At 44.6% G+C, this 23,535-nt stretch overlaps 1 protein-coding gene across 1 annotated transcript in view; it reads right to left on the minus strand.

The window, feature by feature from the left end:
* The window catches only part of FAIM2 (Fas apoptotic inhibitory molecule 2), a 216,232-nt gene that overhangs the window by 52,196 nt on the left and 140,501 nt on the right, over positions 1 to 23,535 (minus strand). Inside the window, exons 9-11 of the mRNA XM_086936398.1 lie at positions 22,961 to 23,048; positions 17,067 to 17,162; positions 15,419 to 15,472 (exon numbers count right to left, since the gene is read on the minus strand). Of these exons, the coding sequence (XP_086792524.1) occupies positions 15,419 to 15,472; positions 17,067 to 17,162; positions 22,961 to 23,048 (238 nt within the window). The remainder of the gene's footprint in view (positions 1 to 15,418; positions 15,473 to 17,066; positions 17,163 to 22,960; positions 23,049 to 23,535) is intronic.

Raw genomic sequence — 23,535 nt, forward strand, 5'->3', positions numbered from 1 at the left:
GTGCAGGAACAGCAACCCATTAACCAAGATAAATCCCATAATCGTCCCTGACTCTGAGTCAGGCACCATCCGTCTCCCAGAGAGACAGTTTGAAGTTTTCAAAGGCCTTTAATTGGTTGTTTAGCAGGTAATTAGTTCATGCTCTCCGTTGTTAACGTGCATACCTGCCTTGAGGCACCACACCTTGGCTTTCGCTGACACAAGTTAAGGTTCTCGTGCTCAAGCCAGCGGCATTCCATGGTGAATAAAAGCCAGATTGCCACAGAGTCGAGCCGACTGGTGGCCAGATTCCTCTCAGGGCTTCAGAAGAGCTAGGCATTGTGTAACCTTCAACAGAGCTGATGCAAAGGGTCCTGGTGCTCTATGCAAAGTGATATTACTGGCCTCTGTCAGATTGGGGGCCATATAAAATGCTACTCAGGGCACCTAGCGCCCCCTGCTGTTGACGCGTTTCTCACCCACCTAAAGAGCCTTCCATTGGATCAGGATTTGTATTCAAAAGCTCTGGGCCTGACTCCCCAAGCATGCTGCCTCCACATGGCTGACTTTTCAGGCTAGGTGAGCCTGGTTTCCTAAGCCTATCCAGTGCAGAAGGCGGGGTTTGGCTCTTCAGCCCACTCAGTTCATCCCTGTACCACGAAAGGTCAGTGGAGCCCCCCGTAGAGTTTCTGGTGTGTTATGCCAATCGCACCAAGCTTTTGTACCTCTGCTGCTTCATACATAAACACTCTCTATAGCAATTTAATGGGGGTGCTACAACCTCATATTCTAGTTATCCTGTGACCGTCTGCCCTTTAAAACCGGTTCACACTCTGAGGTGATCGCTTGATCAACCCCCCTCTGTCCCAACCAGCTGCAGATGTCGCTGCTGTGTGGTGGCTATCACAGGCCGCCTCAAACACTTTTTCATGGGCTCCAGAGTTTCTCCTCTCCCAAAGTAGCGCTTTGTAGAAATGTGCTTCAGGGGCCGTATTAAAGAGAGCGCCCCGGGGGCCTTATTTATGAACGCTTTGCGCCGCCGGTGCGTCACTTTTAACATGGGAAAAAGTGATGCACCGGTGGCGCAAGGCTTTCATAAATAAGGTCCTGGGAGCGCAACAGGCGTTTGCGCCTGCTTTGCGTATCCCCGGGACACTTTGGTATTATAGAAGTGGGATGTCTTTGGGTCCCATGGACCCCCAAACATCCTCTAGGAGGCAGGTGCCGTCACTGACGGCACCCGCTGGCAAGATGATCTCTAATCCCCTTTAAAAGTGCAGGTGAGTTGCCGCCTGCACAGTGAAAACACGGAGCGGCATCAAAGCAGCTGCTCCGTTTTTTACAGGAATTGGGGCAGTGCATTCCATGTAATAAGGTGCACTTTCCCTGTTTGCGCCTGACGCACCTGTTTTAAGGAGCGCGGACGCAAATAGGGAAAGTGCGCCCTTTTCATAATAGGGCCCCTGATCTTCGCTATCTCGTTATAGACCCCACATAAACTTTCAAGACTCCTTCAGAGTATTTCCACTGTTTCTGGAACACCATTTCAGTTGGTCCTGCACCTCCACTATTGTGTGACTTTTGAAGCTTTTAAAGGAAGCAATTTAAAAACAAAGGCCAATCTCCTCTTACCTCAGTGAATACATTTTCTGCATCCCAGTACAATGTTCATTCAGCTGTGTTATGTTGGCATTTATATAGCGTACAGTGTCTCATAAGTTCAATAGGTTCTATGGGCTGTGTGTGTGCAGCATAGGTATGTGAGTAAAGGATAGTCTTCTGGTACACAGTATTACACTTAAGCTACACTTAAGCTAACTTTAAAACTTTTCTCACATTGGTTGTATGCTGTACAGTGCGGTACAGATGCAAAGTTAGGGAAACTCGCAGTTTGCATTACTCTTAAAGCAACTTTCCAGTACAAAAAAGGTTTTGCAATAGAAAGTAAATATTTTACCAAGATTTTCCCCTTGTTTATGTCACTTTGCACTGGTGCAAAGTCTTGTTAAACTTACCCCCTTGTATCTGAGAGCACTGCCACTTAGCATTTTCCAGTTGTCGATGCACCTCGTATGCGGTTACAACTCCTTCACCCAGAGATTAAACAAAATGTAGCAGGGTTACTTGGTCAGATTTTGTGCAGGCTGCTGCATGGTGCAAAGCAACGGGTCAATTTACTTATAATTAAAAATGATTGTGGGCCAGCACCACACAAACCTTAGTATATATGTCCCTATGTCTGGTATTTCTAGCTGTATTTACATAAGGTGTATTCGTAGTGTACAATATTCAACCTCAACTGCGGACTGTATGTGCCACCTGTTAAAGGTTTCACCTACTTCCCCGGATGATCTTTATGTTAGAGTTTGTATGTCTAATATGTGTTGCATCCTTCCCCGGATGATCGCAGTTAGAGAAGCCCTACCGGCATCATACTTAAAACATTATCCAGCCTTGCACCCTGTGCATGCCTTTGTGGTCAAAGAGACAGTTGTGACGCTATTGCCCTGCAAGAACAAGGTTCATCCAGTTGCCAAACTTGAAGTCCTGCTAATGCAACATTCACTATGTACTTTAACTTTCTGAGTCTTATTACGGGAAGAGTGGTATTAGCAGAGTGGTAAATCTGCATGCAAAAGAAATGTTACAGTGTGGTAACACCACACCAGTACTATGCAAATATGAGTTGTACCTCACAACACGGAGAACTACCACACGGAACTCGATTTACAGGTCATAAAACTAACGGTGGGCGGCCAGGTACGCTCCGTCTGCGGAGTGTGCGTAGTGCCGCCCACTCCACATTTTGCGGAGCTGGCGGAGCCAGGCGGCACTACGCACGCTCCGCAGACGGAGCGTAGCTGGCCGCCACCCGCCTCCCTCCCGCCCTCCCTAAATACTTTAAAATAAAGGAACGCAATAATTTTAAAAGCACTTACCTTGCCGCCGCTGGCCGCCGCGTTCCCCGGGGCTCGTTATCTTCCGTCTTCCGTATTTTTCAGTAATGCGCATGCGCGGACGGCCGCGCATGCGCATTTTCACGAGAAAATGCGCATGCGCGGCCGCCCGCGCATGCGCATTATTGAAAAATACGGAAGACGGAAGATAACGAGCCCCGGGGAACGCGGCGGCCAGCGGCGGCAAGGTAAGTGCTTTTAAAATTATTGCGTTCCTTTATTTTAAAGTATTTAGGGAGGGCGGGAGGGAGGCGGGTGGCGGGGCTGGCGGCCAGTGGTTTTGCGGAGTGGGGCTACGCGGAGTGCGGAGGTGGGCGTAGTTTCTCGCCCACTTCGCGTAGCTCCGCAAAGCCCCACTCCGCGAACTCCGCCCAGGGTTACATAAAACCACACAAAATCCTAAACACCATGGGGTAGGGGGAAGGTAAGGTCTGGCAAAAAGGATCCTCGGATGCTCCCCTGTCAGAAAAAAAAAAATGGGGGACAAGGTTTGGCTGCTGAAACCAAAGCCTCATGTAATACTAACAACAACAGCAACAACAACAACAACAATAACAAAAATAATAATAATAATAATAATAATAATCTTTATTCAGCAGTAATCACAGCCATAAAAGAGACAGAATTAAAAAACAGCAACTGCCTCATGTGATTTTACCAGGCCAGATTACTACATAGTAAAAACAGATCCGGGTGTTCCAGCACCCAGGAAAACCTGCCTCTGGAACAGTAGCCCACATATGATCAGTCAAAGCGGAATTCCAAACCGTAGCTCTATTCTGCCTGTTTCATAATCAGGGCCTCTGAAGACAAAACATCTACTGCAAAACTCAACATTTGTAAAGCATGCTTTTTCATTATACCTACATAGATTCATACGGCTACATAGATTCATACGGATATCTTTCCTTAAAGCATAAAATGTTATCGCCCAAAAATCTTTTTTCCCCCAGAACAATTTCCAACTCCATGTGTATATGGGTTTCCATACCTCAACAGAGCATCTCATCAAGAACCAAAAAGTTGTTTAAAATCATCTATTTTGCCGAAAGGGATATTTACTTGCCCTTAGAAATATCTGCACATGTTTTTTTTACTCACTGTTGTTTTACATCACTATTTTAGTTCAGCTACCTTCTGTGCTTTCAGATACATGGTTTTCAACTAGCTGAACCTTTCAAAATAGGTAAAGACATGTTTCAAATATCAGACCTGAAGCCATAAATCAGTAAATGTACACCAAAGATCATATGGTCAAGAATGTGTACTACAAGTAGATTAAGCCTGATTTCTAGCACGCTGTTTAGCACTATGTATTGTTTGAAACTAAACCAAAACCAGTAATATATATATATATATCAGTAGCAGTTGGTGGTGGGAGTAGCTGCTGGGCAGTGACGTGGGGAGGGGGAGGGTGGGGGGTAGTAATCTATGGATTCCGGAGGATTACAGGTAAGTAAACATATAAATAAATAAAACAAATTTCGTTGCGCGCACTGCATAGTGCACGCAACAAAATTCTGCATAGTGCACGCAACGAAATTCGTTTTATTTATTTATATGTTTACTTACCTGTAATCCTACGGAATCCATAGATTACTACCCCCACCCTGCCCCTCCCCCTCCCCACGTCACCGCCCGGCAGCTACTCCTACCACTGACAGCTACTGATATATATATATATATTTTAAATAAATTAAGCCAATGCTAGCCCTTTATAAAGTTTTCGGCCGATGACTTGCATTTCTGAACAGTCAAGCTTCACAAAGGCCGCAGCACCGAGCAGGCAGGAGCTTGGACTTGATCAGCTGTGAGCTGAGGAATGGAAGTAACTACTCAGATGCAGGACAATGTCCTTATGTGACAAACCTAAGCAGGCACTATCTTAAAATCCCTTCTGCTCACCAACTCTTAGCACCTTGTTGAGACAAAAGCTGACTCGCTGTCCGTCCACAGGCGTGGGAAGACACCACAGAAGATCGGTAGGTGCTTCATACAAGGTCACAAGATTGCAATCTCTACTTTATAAAAGCAGAATTGATAGTTCACCTGAAGGAAATGTTCCAGATTTAATCTTCTCCTGGAGCGATAAAGGCGCTTGAGATGGGTCCAAGCCATGAAGACATTTGCAGAGCTTTTTCCAGTTGGCTTCACTAAAATATATGTGCCCAGGAAGAAGACCTATTTGAGGTTTGAATATGACCACCGAAAGTTTCATAAAGAGGAAACGTTGTATTACTTAATCTGCAGCAAGGACCCTCCTCACCTTTGCGAGGGATCAGGATGTGGGTGTATGCAGCTCACATTTCCACATTTCTGTGCATGCAGCACAGAGGAGATTTTTCAGGTTTGTAACGAAAAGTTGGCTCAAAGTTTTTGACGTCAGAGTCAAGCTTTTACAAGGTGTTTAATGGCTACTTGTACAGATCAGGAATTCACTTGCATACCTTTCTGGGTGACTCGATCATTAAGGTTGGACTTGACGATGTATCATGCAGTGTCCTTTCAGGATTGGATCCCAAAAATGATAACACTCGTTTACTGAGAGTAATTATACTAAAACTTGAGGAGTTTGCTCCAGTTCTAAGAAATCTGGATTCTTTTCTAGATTGTGATCTTCAATTCAGCAACAGCTTTTATTTGTTTGGCTTATTTATAAAGTGCACTGCCACTTAACAGATATCCTGGCACGCTAATACGCAATGATGGGAGAGAAAGGGCATTTCATACAGTGCGACATTACTCAATCATATAATACTGGGTTAAAAAATCCTAAAACATGTTGTAGCTTTTTGGAAAAAGCCAAGTTTTAAGTCCTTTTCTAAAATGCAAAAGATCAGCAGAGTCTCTTGGCAGCTGGAAGATCCATCCATTTGAGCTGCTTCAATCATGAAAGCTCGTCCACTTAGCCTTGTCTTTCTAAACCTGGCCATTTTGGCTGAGAGGGAGTGTAAGCTCCTTTTGGGTGCATACCATTTTAGTCTCTTTTGCATGGGGATCGGTCTAGTGCCGTGGAGGGATTTATAAACAATGGAAAGAGACTTAAACATATATCTTTGTGTTAATGGTAACCAATGTAAATCTTTCAGAGACCTGGTTACAGAGAATCTTCTCGGCCTATTCAGGGCCTATTTAGCTGCCAGTGCTTGAACTCTCTGGAACTGTCTGATTAGATAGTTCGGGGCTCCTAGCAGTAGGGCATTGCAACAGTCCTGCCTGCTTAGAGTCACACTTCGTACTACCGATGCTCAAGAAGATATAGGAAGCAATGGGGGAATTTTCTGAAGTGTTCTGATTAAGCATAAGCAGGTCCCTGCAATCTTGTTGACATGATCTTCCAAGCTAAGCTTCCTGTCAAAAAGTTCCCCCCCAAGTTTTGGACGGCTTCTGAGGGTATCAAGAACTTATCGGAAAATGCTGGCTAAAATCTAGGTAGGAGTGGGACCAGAACCTTAGTCACTAGGGAAACACATGATTTCTGTCTTGTCTCCCTTAAACAGCATTGAATTGGATTAAAGCCAGACTGTAATCCCAAAACTTAAGAAACATAAAGTGTCAGAGGGTCTAAAAACAACATGAATAAGAATGCTACATGTGCGTCTCCAGAAGATTTACACAACCATGTTAGATATTGGAATAATAAGGGTCACCCTTACATTAAGCCCAACAAATGATCATGTGAGGATGCTCATCAGTCACCACACGGAACTGCCCTTCATCATTTGGGTTCCTTCTAAGACCACTGATGGTGTTATCTCTTATGTTACTCATGAAGGGCTAGGATTGTAACAGCCCTCTCATGGTCAATGAGATTAACGTGGTCCTACTTCTCAACTGAGAGGATGTTTAAGAGAAGGGGACTGATGTCGTAGTGCAAAAATGGTGGTGAAAAAACAAGAAAGAAGTGTGTGAAATAAAATTGGATAGGAGGGTGCTAAACATAACTTTATTCTGTCGCGAGTGAATGTGATCTATCTGTATGTGAGCAGTTGGCTCCTAGAAAGGTGTGATAAATCCCCGTGTTTGATGTATAAAGCAGAGTGAGTCGCTTATATCACCTAGCTATTTTTGAGAAACAGAGGATGTTTTTCCTTTTAAACACTGGCAACAATGTATATATCTTTTAAGCCGTCACACTTTCTACAGTGCGCCATACTCAGCGCGTGTGTGTTTTTATGATATTCGTAAACGGCTGTGGTTAAACTCGGGTTGCGAGTGAATGTGATCTATCTGTATGTGAGCAGTTGGCCCCATAGAAAGGTGTGATACACTCCTGTGTTCTATGTATAAAGGAGAGTGAGTCGCGTTTATCACTTAGTTATGCTTGATAAACAGAGGATGTTTTCTTTCTATACACTGGCAACAATGTATATATCCTTTGCAGATTGATGAGACAATCGACAATTAGACTGAATGTCTTTTCCTCTTCCAGCTGGTAGGAGAGGACATGGCTGGATAAGGGTAATTATCCTGTGCATGAGTAGCATATACTATGAACATTAAGAGTGTTGCCCAAAGGTGGTTTTTAATTATGGCCTTGTCTTTCAACTCAACAGTTCCCACTGTGAAGATGTCCAACACTGGTGCAGTGACCAAGTGGTGAGCCCTGATGAATCTGCCGATAAATTTGTAGGGCAGTGAAACATGTTGGCTGTGGGTATTGGTATGCGATATTAAGCTACCAGCCTTTTTATTTCACCAGTATACACCATCACTAATAATACATTTGTAACTTTGGTGTTACTGTTGATTTTAATCACTTTTCTGTTGTCATATCAAGGAGTGATTCCTTGAATGTTTGTGTCTTGCACCTGTCTTTTCTGTACACAACAGGTATGGTTTTGCTTTTGGACACTTTATTTTGAAGAGCAATGGCAACCAATGATGAGAAAGGGGCAAGAAATTGGTAAACATCTGCCAAGGGCCCCGAGGGTGTTCTCCCGTGAGGTGCCTTCCTTTTCACCACACATTTTTCCATGTTTGTTTTGTTCTAAGTGTGGGACCACGTACTGTTTCAGTTGAGCAGTCATAGGTGGTTGTCTCGAGTTGAAAGCAGTTTGGATTCTCCCTCTTTTATGGTTAAAAATGAAAAATTAAAAATAATGAGTTGTTTTGGACGGATAGGCACGTGAAGAACACGCCTAACTCAATGAAGAGTAGGTGGGTGGTTTGGAATTTAATGGTATATTTTCCAGCACAAAGGAATGCCTTTTTAGACAAATGCTAATCCACGTCCAGGTTACTGGGACCTTTTTGTATTGATGCTTATTGAGTGGAGGGCTATCCCTACGGTATCCTTATTTCCCTCTTGGCTCCTTGTTGTATTGCATGACCTTTCTGTGTGCCTTGGCCTGTTTGTGAATTGACTGCCTGCTTTGTGAGTGATAGGGGCTGGTGTGTCTCCAGGAGGATGGGTGAGTCAGCACTAGGCTGAATAGCTTCATCTGCATCTTCAGTGGTGGGTACGGAGAGTACCTGGGCCTGAATAGGGCTGTGCTTGCCTTCCACAATGCTGGCACTACCTCCTGCTAGGCGGCTGACGACCTTGCCCCTCTTTCTCACAGAAAAGAAGGAGTCATGTAAACAGAGTGCTCCAGGACTGACCAGAACTGGTTTGGACTAGGCCTAGGCCTCTCTGCCTTCAGAGAACAAAGAGAATATTGGTAAAAAAAAAGGGATAACCAGACCCCTGAAATTTAGGTCATCCTGGAATCTAGAAGGAACCTCTGCCAAGGAGAAAAGCTGGAAGACTGCAGAGGAAGGACTGTCCTGCTGTGTGTTTGTGGGCTGACCTGCAGTTGCTATTCTGCCAAGGAAGGGGAAGGACTTTTGCTGTTGCTGGGTTCCCTTGCTTGAAGAGATCTTCAAGGGCCTGAGAAGAGCTGGCCTCCTGTTAAGAAGTCCCAGGCACAAAAGGATTTCACCCCAAGCTTCCCCCTGAACTTTGTTGTGTGAGTTCTGACCTGTCTAGAGTGCTTGATCCATTTGTAGGGCCTCTGGAGGTTGTTGCCTGCTGCTTGGGGAGCTGGAAAAGAAGAAGAAAAGAAGATCTACAATTTTGCACACATCGCACGGAGCACATCGTCTATAGTGCGAGAGAATTCCCGTTGCCGCGAAGATCGTCGCAGCGCCTATTGCCGCTGCAAGAACTGACGCATGGTTCGCTTACGGAGCGCATCGCCCCGGTGCCAGAAGATTGCTGTTGTTGCGAATATCGTCGCAGAGCCTGTCGTCGCTGTGAGAACCGTCACACCGCTTGCTTGCGGACCACATCCTGTCGCTGCGAACATCGTCGCAGAGTCCAACACCCGTGCATCGAGGGGCTGTGGCAGAAGAGGATCAAAGCTGCGCCGCGCATCACCACTGCACCAAAGATCTTCGCTGTCCCGAAGATCGTCGCATCGTGCCTGAGTGAGACACTTCTACCGGAGAACCTGCACCCCGGAATCCATACAAGGTATCCCGTCGCTCCCCATACAGATCAGATTCATCGCAACACGCCCGCTGCGTGCAGCGGGGTTGTCGCATTGCCTCCCCAGGGTCTCAGGAGTGACTGTGCAACAGGTGTGGCAATGCATCTAGGTATAAAGGCTTTTTATATTTCATGTCCTATAATGCCAACCCTTAGGGGCCAATTCCGATCTTGCTCGGAATGGCTACGAACGCGATCCGGACGGAAAAATTATGAGCAGTACGCGTGTTTACAGACCGACTCGTACTGCTGTGTGACCGAGCAAGTACGATGCGATAAACATGAAATCGCCGTCCGACTCGTTTCCAGGTCCAAACTGCTCCGTACGTCTCGTCCGTAAGCAAACCGTGTCGTGCAATGGATGCGATTTCCAACGGAACCAGTATGATGCATGCGTCGGACAGCTGGATCGGGCTGAAGTTTCCATCTTGCAAAACGTCTGGATAGCTTCCCTTGGGGGTCCGCGTCGGACTCCCACTACCCGCTGCCTTACGACTCAGACACAGGGGGAGACCCAAGGGTCCCCCCAACAAAGGCATGTACGGTGTGGATGGCACCGATGCGTACCCACTGTAGGTAGGCCCTTGTGCGAGACGTACCTATTCAATCAATGGGAGCCCCTGTACGCGTCGTACGACTGGCTCCCATTGACTTCTATAGGAGTCCAACCAGACTGTGTCCAGCAGCATGCGGCCGCATCGTACTCGCACGGTCAGAATGCAGGAGTCCGGCTTGGTCGGAAAACACTCCAGATCCGGCTCGGTTGGAGAGCTTTCCGACCCAGATCGGAATCGGGCCCATAGTATGTCACTTTCACTTTATTGACTACAATGCTCTCATGTTCTCCACTTTTAAAAGAATCATGACTCCTAATTTAGACTGTTAGCACTGTAGTGCTGCGTTGCACTTGCTTATAAAAATTCCCATATATGTATTTATCATACATACATATATAGTACTAGCAGCCCGTCCCGAAGTTGTCCGGGTATGAATTGCTGCCGGCCAGTAGTATATTGTTTTGTAGGATTTTGTTTTGATAGCATTTCTTATCTGTGACAGGCCTGTGAAATGCTCCGATTCACAGTGCACTGCTTATGCACTTAGGAGTGCGAGTTCAGTAGTGTGTGAACTCGAGTTTCCCTACTTTATTTTTCTGTGGTAGGCACGGGGAGACAAAGCGATTTGCCTGGAATCACAGGATGTTGAGCTGATGCCGAGATTCGAACGTAGTTCCCCAGCTCTAAAGTTCGCAATTACAGAACTTGTGGCGTGAGGTGTGTCTAAAAGTGTATGTCGGTGCTGGCCATCAATGAGAGAGACCTGTGCATTTTTCAAAAGGGTGGTGAAAAAATATGAGTATGTTGCTGGAGATGTGGGCCACCGTGCCACCAATGTACTTACCGGGGGAGGGTAAACACCCATTATTCCACAACTTTCTTTCCGCATACCATCACTTCGCATATTTTCATCATAAAAGTACCATGACTCCGCAATGCCATTATAACGCATTGCATTACATTTTATATGGTTTTGCCACGCATACATTTACAACGAAATTCGTTGTAAATGCATGAATGGTAAAAGAATGTTTAAAAAAAAAATGTTTTGATAAGGTAAGTATGGGTATAGGGTATATGTTTTGGGGTACTGAGGTATATGTTTTGGGGTGTTTGGGCATTTTAAGAGTTCAGATATAGTTTTGGGTTATGGGGTACAGGGGTAATTTTAGGGTTTAGGGATAGGTATGGGTTTTGGGGTACAGGGGTATTTATAGGGTTCAGGGCTAGGTTTGGGTTTTGGGGTATAGGGGTATTTTTAGAGTTCAGGGGTAGGTTTGGGTTTCGGGGTACAGGGGTATTTTAAGGGTTCAGGGCTAGGTTTGGGTTTTGTGGTACAGGGGTATTTTTAGGGTTCAGGGCTAGGTTTGGGTTTTGAGGTACAGGGGTATTTTAGGGTTCAGGGGTAGGTTTGGGTTTTGCAGTACAGGGTTATTTTTAGGGTTTGGCGTTAGGTTTGGTTTTGGGGTACAGGGGCATTTTTAGGGTTCAGGGGTAGGTTTGGGTTTTGGGGTACAGGGGCATTTTAAGGGTTCAGGGCTAGGTTTGGGGTTTGGGGTACAGGGGTATTTTAGGGTTCAGGGGTAGGTTTGGGTTTTGGGGTACAGTGGTATTTTTAGGGTTCAAGGCTAGGTTTGGGTTTTGGGGTACAGGGGTATTTTTAGGGTTCTGGGGTAGGTTTGGGTTTTGAGGTACAGGGGTATTTATAGGGTTCAGGGCTAGGTTTGGGTTTTGGGGTACAGGGGTATTTTTAGGGTTTAGGGATAGGTTTGGGTTTTGGGGTACAGGGTATATTTATAGGGTTAAGATGGGTTAGTGTTTAAGGGTGTTGGGGTATTTTAAGGTGTAAGGGTGTGTTATGATTATGGGGTGCAGGGGTATTTAAAGGGAGCGGGGTGGGATTAGCACACAATATGAGACATGGTATGAAGGACGGACGTACCACTCGCCCCCAGTGTTTGTCATGCCCCCAGCACACGCCCACAGCACAACGCAGACACGCCCACAAGGGACTACTTTGCTGGCACGGTTCTTTTACCTTTTAAATATATATGGTGGAGGTCTGTATAGCCTATGTCCTTCTGCTGCAACTGCCCTTTTCAACGCTGTATTGGGTGTTGTGATTGGTGCTGTGGTTCCTGAGTTTACCCGCCTCAAAGCTTTGGGCTCTCTCTTTATTATATTAGTATGGATTGATAAATCTGGTGCACCAAAGATTATAGGGAGTGGCACTGCTACCAATTCTCTTTGTTAAAATATTGTATCAAATCTGAAGGGCAACTATGCATATGTACAATAGCAGGTCTAATCCTGAGGAATGTCTTCAGTATTCAGCAGTTTTATTAACCAGACAGAAAGCTATGTTTGTTTTTGGCAGAATATGAGAGATGAACCTCACCTCTTTAGGAAATCTATTTATCTATCTATCTATCTATCTATCTATCTATCTATCTATCTATCTATCTATCTATCTATCTATCTATCTATCTATCTATCTATCTTCACTGAAAAAATGTTAAAAGGGAGTTATACATGAGGAAGGTAATAGGAGTTGAAATTACGTTAAATGTTTTTTAATAATTCACAGAAAAATCAGTACAATTAAAAAAAAAATTAAAAGGGAAATTCTACAGTTACATGTAACTCTAGCCTAGCCTAAGTATAACTTGCACTGCCATAGATTTCAGATGCCAACAGTGATGGAATATGTGAGGTCAGAAGCAGTGCATCAGAGCAGTGCAAGTTATACTTAGATCAGTTACATACAACTGGGATATTTCCTTGTTTTTTTGTTTTTAAACCTCTCAATGGTTTTCTTTAATGTAAAGCAATATATTATTATAATGTTTGTGGCCAAAATCTTGCCAATCGCCATGCATGACCTTCGGCCAGGCGCAGCAGGCGGCAGAAGGGGTATTATTGATTGGGGCTGACACCCTTTTTTTTTTTTATGGGTTTTTTAGTACAATTGGACCAGAGGGCCACACTGGGTCCTGCAGGACTCCCGCAGAACTGTGCCAGCAGAAAAACAAACATCTTTTTGGCCTTTCAGGAGTCCCTCTTTTACCTCCCACAAGGGCTAGCGGGTAACTAACCTGCCCCCTCCTAAATGTTTTTTTCAATATTTTCAGGAGTCCTTTAATGGTGGCTACAACACTTTTGTTCATGGTTGGGCCAGCAACCTGATTGCTCAGTTCTGCGGGACTCTAGCAGGCTTGACCACAGATATCTATACATTTGGAACCTTAATTTCTCTAATCTCTGATCAGAATGACTTCACAAAAAGCATGCTTTCTGAGTAAAGATTTAAACATTTCCATGGTTTTGTGTGGGTATATATATATATGTGTGTGTGTATATATATATTTTTTTTTCACTGAAAAAACACATTTAAAAACTGAGCTATGTTTGAGGGTCAAACACTACACGCTCTGAAATCTGCCAGTTATGTTTAAGAATGCACACAACACATGACATAACTCATGGTTGACTACCATGAATGAAAGAATGAAAGAACAGGAGAACAACATGGTGGACGTCCATCAGTTGTATGGTATTATGTGTGCTTCTTTAATATAACTTTCAAATTTAAATGGTTTTACGCATTTGAAATACTTTTTCAACCCCTGTTGAGCACAACATTTGGCTGTGGACATGAGGGCTTCCAGCCAGGCTTCTTCCCAACCCGCATTGGCTCCCCAATCCCAGCTGTGCACAGCCTTTGGCCACATGATCTGGGGGTTGGCTGCAGAGGCGGACCCTGTGCCAAGTCTGCCGTGGCTGCTTATCCCCCAGAGTGCACGGCCTGCCATGGACCCATTTTGTGCTGAGGACAGATATTGGGCTGGCCTTGTGCCCACCACCTCGGCTGTGTGCAGTGGGGTTGATTGTAGGGCGTGCCTGGCCTTGCACGGGGATTGGTCTGCTAACTGCTAAATTCCATGCAGATTAATTGAATAGCTCCAAAGATAGATAGATAGTTACCTTCCCTTTACCTTTGCCTCCCTCAACAGACCTGCTCAAAACTTGACATAGTGAACAGAAAGCTAAACACGCTAAATGCCTACCAACTTTTGTGTGGCTTCATCAAACACTGCCAAATTAATTAGCAGGTACACACTTCTTTCATCCCTCTTGAAATCTCCCACCACTTATTGGGTCTGCATGAAATTGAGAAAACCAAGAGTAGGCTAAAAATGGTACATCTCTGCCAAATGTGCAGATCCATCAGAAAGTGTCAAAGATTCATCTCTCTTTAACTTTTCCCCGTCATTGGATCTGCAATACAAAACCTGAAATAGCTGGATTGGATGTAATTTAGTAACTAACTGCCAGCCACATTTGGTGCAGATTCATTAAACAGTGATATATCTTTAGTGCCCCCCCCCCCCCAATGCATCTGAATAAACTTAAAGAACTAAAAGAAGGTTAAATGTACGAAGTCTCGGCCACATTTTGTATAGATCCATCAAACAATAGCAAAGCTATCAGTAAATGAAAAAAATGTTTTACTTCTCCTTTAACTTTGGCCACCACATACTTTGCCACATAGTTCGCTACATGATTTGCAAAATTCGCAGAAGGCATATGTTCATGTTTCTTGTTGTTCAAATGGAAGGAAATAATACTGCCAAAGAATGTATTGCATAATTTGCATTTTTGCTGCATAATTTAAATAGCCATGCAGCATTATTGGGCCTTCCATGCCACATAATCCTAGTAGCCCTGACAATGTTAAAACATCTGCAGGGTGGTTTGGGATCTTTCATTATGATGATGAAATTCGTATATTTTAGGCACCCCTGAAATGTTTCCAAAATTGTATTGTTCCCTGTGATATACAGGTTTAATGTGGGTTTTATATTGGGGCATCCTCTAAATTTTGTAGGATCGTGCTAATATTAGGTCTCCGTCCAAAGTCGGAATCCATTGACAGATCTGGACTGAGACAACTGGCATGCACTGTCCCCCCCCCCCCCCCCCCCCTTGTGTCAAACCTTAGGCGACAACTATAGCGTAAAGCTGATACCTGAATTCAAGGATTTGTTTCTTGCTTTTAGCAATTAACCTCAAGCCTAGGAGGCCTACACTGATTACTGCTAATTCTCAGTGCCAGATTAAACTTGGCCATAGTGGCCCATAAAGATTTGCACAAGATGTGGCATCAAGTCTGCTTTGAATCTAGAGATGCATGTAGCTATAACCTAATTTCTAAACCTGATTAAGTTGAAGGTTTGGCACAGAACTCTTGCATTCTTGATCAGAGAACACCTCTAGTGCACTCCAAGGATTGAAAAACATTTGATTTGCTGCAAGATTATTGAAACGGAAGATGCTTCTCTCATCAACTGTGTCTCATAAACAATGATCCCAATGGAGATTGTGATGACAAGAGTAAACTCAGATCTACTCATTTGAGTAGTTTTTTGTGTTGGAGAGATGACTGGTCTTACCATTGTGAACACGATCGCTCCAAGCACAGCATAAATAGCGTGAAGCCAGGGAACCTAAAACAGAGAGAAGAAACAATTTACACAACTGAAGTCTTTCTGGAAAACTCAGATTTCCCCCCGCCATGACAGCAGCTACCTTCATCAGTTGATGGGTACCCTAAAGTCACATTATCTCAACCACTTGTAATTTATAAGCACCACATATAGACTCAGTGCTGGACCATAAATAGCCGAAGGCATTAATGTAACAAGCAGAAGTAGAGGGATGATAGTAAACTTCGCTTGTACAGTACACACATTTAATCAATTTAGGAGCACCCTAGCCAAGACCAGAGAGGCAACCGACTATCATTGGTACTATGATGATGTTTATAAAGGGATGCTGCTGGGAGGGGTTGTGATGAGTGCTAGGTTTGAGACCTTGGCCGAGACTTACCCTTTCTTTGTGCCGGACCTAGGGGCATATTAGCAAGCTGAAGTATCGCCGCTTTTTTGGCGAATTGTGCCGAGAAAGCGGCGATACTTCCAGCGCCCTATTAACAAGGGCATGCTAATGCCTGCCTCAAGCCCACTTTGCATGTCAGTGAGAAACATCGCTAATGACATGCAAAGTGGGCGTTCCCACGTCCAACCACATGTAAAATGTGGTTGGAGGTGGGAACACCCTATTACCAAGGCAGGCGTTGGGAGAAGAAGACCTGCGATAAACTTGTTTATCGCAGGTCTCCCAACGCCTGCTCTGACCAGGTGTTAAGGCATTGATAACATGGGGGTGTGGATCATAACGCTGAATCCACCCCACATATTATCAAGGCACACATTAGCGTGTGAAAACAACGTTTGTTTTCATGCGCTAATGTTCCATATCGCCGACTATCGCCGGATTTAATTTTGCCTACGTGTTGCGCATTGATAATTACACGCTAACACAGCGAATAAATCCGGCGATAGCCGGCGATATGGAAATGTGTGATGTGCGTTATATAACGCACATCTAGATAATATGCCCCCTTGTGTGGCACCAGTGATACAAAGCAACGTTTCTAGTGCAAAAGGTGTTTCATGCTGGAATGGTGCCCTTTTGATAGTACCGAATACTCTTTGCAATGCTTTGTGGCAAGGGGACATTTCTGGGAGCGAATCAGGGCAAGGGCCCAAAGACTTTGAAGTAAATCTTGCTCAAATACAGTGATAGATCTGTGCTTCAAAAACTAACACCGACTGGAAGCAGGTGCAAAGAAGGGGGAATGCCTTGACTTTACCCAGAATCTGACACATCTGTTATTCTTTCTGAAATGGAATTTCTACTGGAAGGGTATGCCTCCAGTACAAATCCTATGTAAGACAAAGCACCCATTCCTCTTTTCTGTGCAGCACAGAAGACCGCCTTTTTGTTCACCAACAGTAGGGATCACACCGGCAGCAGGCCACTCCTTCAAGGCATGACTATTAGCGGTGTTTTCGCCTTCATGTAACACAGTACAGCAAATCTGAGTGCTGCATTGCATTGCGGGAAATCTTAATATACCTGGAGCAGTGTGTTTTATACTGAGTCCCACTTGTGCAGGAGGATGCTAGGGTAGGCATTATATTTAAGGTTTAGCAATAGTATAGGATGTGAGAGACAGCAGTACGAATGGATTCTTACGTATTGGAAAGGGATTATGACCGCAAGTAGGATCCCGCTGAAGAACAGCACCATGACCAGCACAAAGAGGACACCTTGGCAGGACGTGAAATCAAACTGCAGATAAAAAGGACAAGGATATTACACAAATGTGCACTGCTTCCAGTACCCTTTAGCTGCAACTCTATGCACTCACACTGTTGTACTCACTTGCCTCCATTCGTGTCTCTCCCAAAAAGCATTTATGATATTAAAAAAATCCTCAATTTCTTTGCTTCCCATACCATTCAATCAAGAAGACTCAGTGTTGCCATTCATGCTTCATTTAGATAAATCAGGTACCCAGTAATCCTCTAAAAAAGGGACCACTTTCAGCATAAATGGCCCGCTTCGGCATGAGATACTCAGGGTTTGGTGAGTGGAAGCCACAGGGTGGGCAGAGACAGGGCCTCTCCGACTGAACCAGCATGGCACCCGTTTGCCCACGTTAGCCAATGCCCTTAGGGATTATAAACTCAGCTATATCATATTTTCATTTAGGCCACCCATTGCACCTGCATGTTCTCATTGTGATTTCTTTTCTTCAAATAAGTAGCCTTTGACAAAATGAACTTTTCTAATAATGTCTGGACAGGTCTAAATGTATCAGAACCGTCAGACAGCTGTTCATGATTATTGGTTCTCCTGAAACTGAGACAGAATTATGTACCTAGTCGCTTCCTAGATATATTGGCTCCTTCCTGTGTGAATAGGCATATAACTTTGGCAAAACAGGGACTAAAGAAATGTGCAGTGCAGAGATCAGTCCATTCTTTCCATGGTCAATACTGTCTAGCTAGACACTCTGGCGCGGATACTCTCAAGTTGAGCAAGCCTTTCCAAAAGTTTTTTTTTTCTAATGGGATTCTCATATTTTGTACCTCCATCATCTTTCTCAGTTTTTAAGGAGGTACTTCATGCAGTTAAATTCTAGAAGTTTATAAAGATCCTATGACAGACATTTAAAAATAACATAATCACAGTTCTTCATGTCGGATATCTTAATCACATTTATAAGCAACTTGCACACCCTTCTCTACTGGGCTATAGAAGTCGATAAGATCCGTGCTCAATGCTAGAAATAGAAGTGAGGTGACTGCTGTAGATGAGCGGCTTACAGGAGTTTTCTGGCCTTGAATTACAAAGTGGGAGCATCCCAATTTTACAGTTATGGTTTCTGCCTGTATATTTAAGAAAATAACTTATTTGCTTTTTATTTCTTTCTGTATATGAGGCTATGGGAAACATTTCCACTGCATTTTTCTCCTTTTAATGGGTGGAAGGGGAAGATTTTGAACTGTTGTGCTGGTATATGTGCTGTTGACCCAGTTCTAAATTTATAAATTGTTTCGGGCTAATGTTCTCATATTTCTCTTGTAAAAGATAGGAAATGTAAAGCAAATGTTGCATTTGCACAAGGCCTGTGCTTTTTGTTTTGCTTTGAGAATTATTTCCCTAATTTTTGGAAATATTCATTGACAACTTAAGGGCCCATTAGGATGGCAACATAGTCTTGGTTCTACCTCAGGCCTATTTAATCCACCACCAGACACTCTCTGCCCCTTTATCTCACTCTTTCAGGTTTCTGCTTTCTCCCTTTGGTGTGTTTTTCTCTGGGTCAAACACTGATGAGGAAAAATGAGTGCTGGTCCCCAAAAAAGAACACCGAACACCCTTTTTGTGTAAGTTGCCCCTACGGCAGGCCTATCGAGTCCTAAGGCAGGGTGCAGCGTATTAGTAAAGTAGAACATGAATTTAACATGTTCTAGCAATAAAAACCTGCAATGGTTGTTTTCTCAGCAAGAGGGATTGGTAGTCCCATAGGCGTTTACAGTGTTACATGCTAACTACTTAGCTGTGCTAACTTCTGAATGGAACTACTAAAGTTGATACTCCAAGTTATCAAACAACTTGTTACATTAAGCCTGATTTGATTCCCAAGATTACATTATTTTAAATTGTTGCTACATGCAACGTTTAGAAAGTTGCTTCTCTGTTGCTTAAGATTTGCATGGCCATTCACTGAGGCTGGCCACAAGGCACCCTTTTGCTCCCCTGTAGAGGCATGCAAATGAGTCCCAGAAAAAGTAACCATAGTGGCTTGACATTGGAGGAAGTCTTACCTCCTCCTGGAAGGAAGCCACATTGGGTGTTGGCCCAAAAGGTAAGCTTCAAAGTGGAAGCAGCCTTTGAAGGCCACGTAGCAAGCACTATCAGGAGTGACGGCCCTATTCTGTGGGTAGACAGGCTGGCAGTGGGGACAAAACACTTGCCAAAACGGTTTTCCCATGGACGTGTAACCCAATGGTAGCCACACTCCTATGGTGGGCTACCAAGCTATGGGACCTAGAGAGGGCTCTGCCATGTTTAGAGTGGGCAGAATAGAGCACTCTGGGATAGCTAAATGCCACACTTCAGAGGAACTACTCATCAGGAAGGAGGGGACTTAGTAGCCCTTTGGCTAGTGATCATGACCTCCCAGAGGGCATTTTCTGGGCATAAAAAGGGCACCCCTGGCACATAGTACTCAGATCTTGTGGACTGGCAAAGAGGACTGAAAAAGGACTGCTCTGCTGCACCAAGAACCAGGCGAAGGTAAACTGTGCAGAATTTGGACTGCACCTGTTGCACCTTGGGGCTCCGAAAGCCAAGGACTGTGACTGCAGTCTTCTGCTAGTGGAGAAGTCGACTCTTAAGCCCAGCCAAAAGCCAGACACTCCAAAAGTTAGTTGGCTGATCTCCTACTCGCAGCACAGGGCCATAAAAGAAAAGTTGATGTAGCCTGTCTGGTGAGTTGCTTGTTCCCCCATGGAGCCCAAAGGACCAAGACCCAATGCTCAAAGGTTGCATCTGAGTCTGCTGGACCTGGGAAAGTCATTGGAAGGCAGGTTGGTCATCCAGAAGGCAAGTTACTGCCAAAAGAAAGAAACAGCTGAAACCGCTGTATAGGCGACTGGCAGCTCAGTGGCAACTGGACTTCTGCCGAGCTCGACAGTACTTCGAAGGATGCTGACTGCTGCAATCGGAATTGCCTCACTGAGCCGCAGATCAAGGAGCAGCCCCAGGAAGGCCCTCATCAACTGAATAGCATTTTCAGCATCCTTGAGCATCTTCTGCATCCTGTTTTCCTTGCATCAGGACCACTGAAATAGAAGTCAATGGCAATGGGCCACTGACATTGGAATTGGACTGGAGACTGCTTTCCTTGTTGAGATAACTGTTTCTTCTGGCCTTTTAGGTCCCCTTGACTGGTTACCTGCTGGAGTTTATCACCGAAAGTAACTTGAAGTAACTGCATTAGGATTTACCCAAGTTTTTCTTTAAAACGTTTTTTTTGTGTCAAATTTGTTACATTTGCCAATGCTTGTTCAATGTTATGTGAAAGGTTGTGATTTATCATACTTTTCTATATCTCTGGAACCCTCCAGTGGATCTTTTTTGTTTTCATGTCTAATCATTCATTAAATCTAAACTATTTTTTATAAATTGGTGTTGGATTCCTTTAGTGTCTTGTTTCTTTCTTTTTCAGTTGTTTTGCTGCTGTTTAAATGCTTTACACATGTTCCTTTGTGTAAGTCTGCCTGCTCAGAGCCACAGCGGACCAGGGTTGATCTAAGATTTAACAAACAAAACCCGACTAGCCCTAAACGGGTTGGTAGTGTATTACACTGTGAGGTCTCACAACTACACCTTATAATACACCCAATTTCCTCAAAGGAACAGAATCATCTATTGGACATTCTTCAATTATATGAATAATGTGATGGAGGAAATCCAGATTGAGGATTCTCTCCCGGGTTTAGCACTTCCTCCAGGAACCGAAGGATTTCTGTACACCATTCAACTCTTCGGCAGGCCTTATGTGAATGTGATGCTCTAGTAAGGATCATTAATAGTGCTCCAAGGGCCTTGCACATTGAGAATTCACCCATCCTCCATATACTAAACCACCTATTCTCACATCCACTCTGTATAGTACTGTTTAGTATTGGGGCTAAAGTTTTGGGCGGTGTTCAATGCGACATATGAAATAAAGGGTAGAAGACGAGCATCAAAAGAAAGTGGTAGAGGGTTTTGGTGAGCAACAGATGATGGCTCCTGAGACAGTCAGAGCAGAAGAAATGCTTAACATTGATTTGAAATAAGAAGAAGCGTTCAGGAAAAAAACTGCAATCAATAAGTACAGAAGATTCCACCCCCTTTATCATCATAATCTGAGTAACGGCATAGTTGACACCTTTATAAGAGATGGCAGATACCTACAGAGGGTTACTGCAACTTCTCAGTTCTTTGTATTTGTGAGTTGGGGTGGCTGACAGCAAATCATCCATAATGGATATTTTGGGATGGACTGAAGAGGAATAAACGTTACTTCTCTAGCAAACTGCATGGGGTCTACAAGTACTTTGGGAAAGATGAGCAGCAGTGCTGTGTAGTTGAAGTTACATTGATTCTTACAAACAGAAATGGCTCAATGTGAGCAGATGCAGTAACTATGGGGGTCATTAGGATGGTGGACGGACCTGCGTCCGTCCTCCACCCCGAGGTAGAGGGGGTGCAGGGGCAGCAGCGGTCCCTCCATGCCAATTAGGATGTGACCGCCACCCTGGTGGTCACATCCCGTATCTTCAACATTGCGGCGGGTGCTGCTTGAAGCAGCACCCGCCGCAAGGTTAAAAATGCATGCATTGCATTTACATGCACAAAGCGGCAGGCACCACGCGGTGCCTGCCGCTTTGTGCATGTAAATGCAGGGGGGTACCATAGGTACCCCCCATGTGCACCCCCAACCCCCTGACACCCTGGGGGCCCGCAACGGGCCCCCAAACTCAACAAACCACAGTCTTTTCCACGGCGGAAAGGCTGTCGTGGAAAAGCATATTTCCTGCCCCATCCTAATATGGCTGGCGGTGTCTGATAGACACCGCCACCATATTAGAGCTTTTCCGCCACGGTCGGCTGATGACCCCCCAGCCATCCTAATCTGGCGGGGGTCTTTCAAGGCACTGCTGCGGTGATTCCGCATCCTCCGGGCCGGCGGTGGCTTCCGCCGGCCCGGAGGATGCGGAATCACCGCAATCCAAATCGGCCCCTATGTTTGCACTGATTAAAATTTAGGTAAAAAATGGAAACAGTTGTTAGGCTTGTTATGAGAGGTATAGTTAGGCCTAGCAATAGGTTAATGACACCACAGAAAACAGTGTGACAACTGCACGGAAACTGAGATGTAAGACAAACAGCCAAATCAGGATTATAATATTAAGCACATTGTGTGCAGTGGTCTTTAAACTCACGCTCATAACAGAAAAAGTGACATTACAATCCAAAAATACATAGTACTATTCAATAAAATGTCATGACTAGATAAGAAGATTGTATAACACATTGGGGCTTATTTACAAGCCCCTAGCGCCGCCAGTGCATCACTTTTAATATAGGAAATGTATTTTGCCGACGCCGTTGGGCTTTTAGACACAGACCAACAGACTAGTAAAGATGGTTATAAAGAAAGTTGATGCTGCATCCGAGCTGTATTACAGCTTGCACCTGATTTCTCTGCTGCACGCTCAGCATTTTTTCACATGTGAGAACCCCCTCTGTTTGCCCATTTCATCTGCATGCAGCCATTTCTGGTGTACAGACTAAGTCTTTGATGTTGGAGTGGACTTGGTGCATCAGCAGCCTAGATTGTGGTACTTGGCTGTTTACATCTTAGAAAGGGTCCTATGCAGGTGGAGCGACAGCGCGTGTCCCTGCATGCACCCAGGCACATAGCCCTCACACACATACAGACACATCCACTTCTCACTACTTTTATGTATTGGCAGCACTGTTCCTCCCTCATTCTGTGAAATTCTGAGCCCTGCCAGCCGCACCTTGGTTTGGAAGCTGAAGATGGTGATGGAGAGACAGACAAGGGCTGTGATTCCTAGACAAAGCAGCACCGACTTGGTGTCAAAATAACTGGAAAGAAAACAGAAGTGTGGTTAAAAGCTGAACCGAACACACATCTTTTTTAACAATAGGCAAACTGAGACAGGGTTGGACTAGCCCATGGGGCAATCAGTCAGTGCCCGATGGGTTTGTTTGACAGATGAGTGTGTGGGCCTTTTTTTGTCAGTGTGTGGAACTGTTTTGTGATCAGGTAGGCCGGTTTTTGGTGTTGATGTCCCCTGATATTACCACAAACATTGTCTGCAGCCTACACAAAAATATGCAGTCCCCCATACCTTGCAAAAATAGCCATATAGCGTGTCTTTACAAGTAAAAAACTGGTCTGATTATCAAATACAGACCTCTTTTTTAGCTTTCTGGTTCGCTAATGGGGCCCACTTTTATTTTCGTGCCCGGACCTATTTGTTGACCCAGTGTGTCTCTGCACTGAGTAAATGCAATGCAAGTAGGGGCCGAGTGAGTGACAGAGCTTCCAACACTTCCTTTCCACACTCTT

The sequence above is a fragment of the Lissotriton vulgaris genome, chromosome 1_1 (genome assembly GCF_964263255.1).
Source record: "Lissotriton vulgaris chromosome 1_1, aLisVul1.2, whole genome shotgun sequence".
Lineage (NCBI taxonomy): Eukaryota > Metazoa > Chordata > Amphibia > Caudata > Salamandridae > Lissotriton > Lissotriton vulgaris.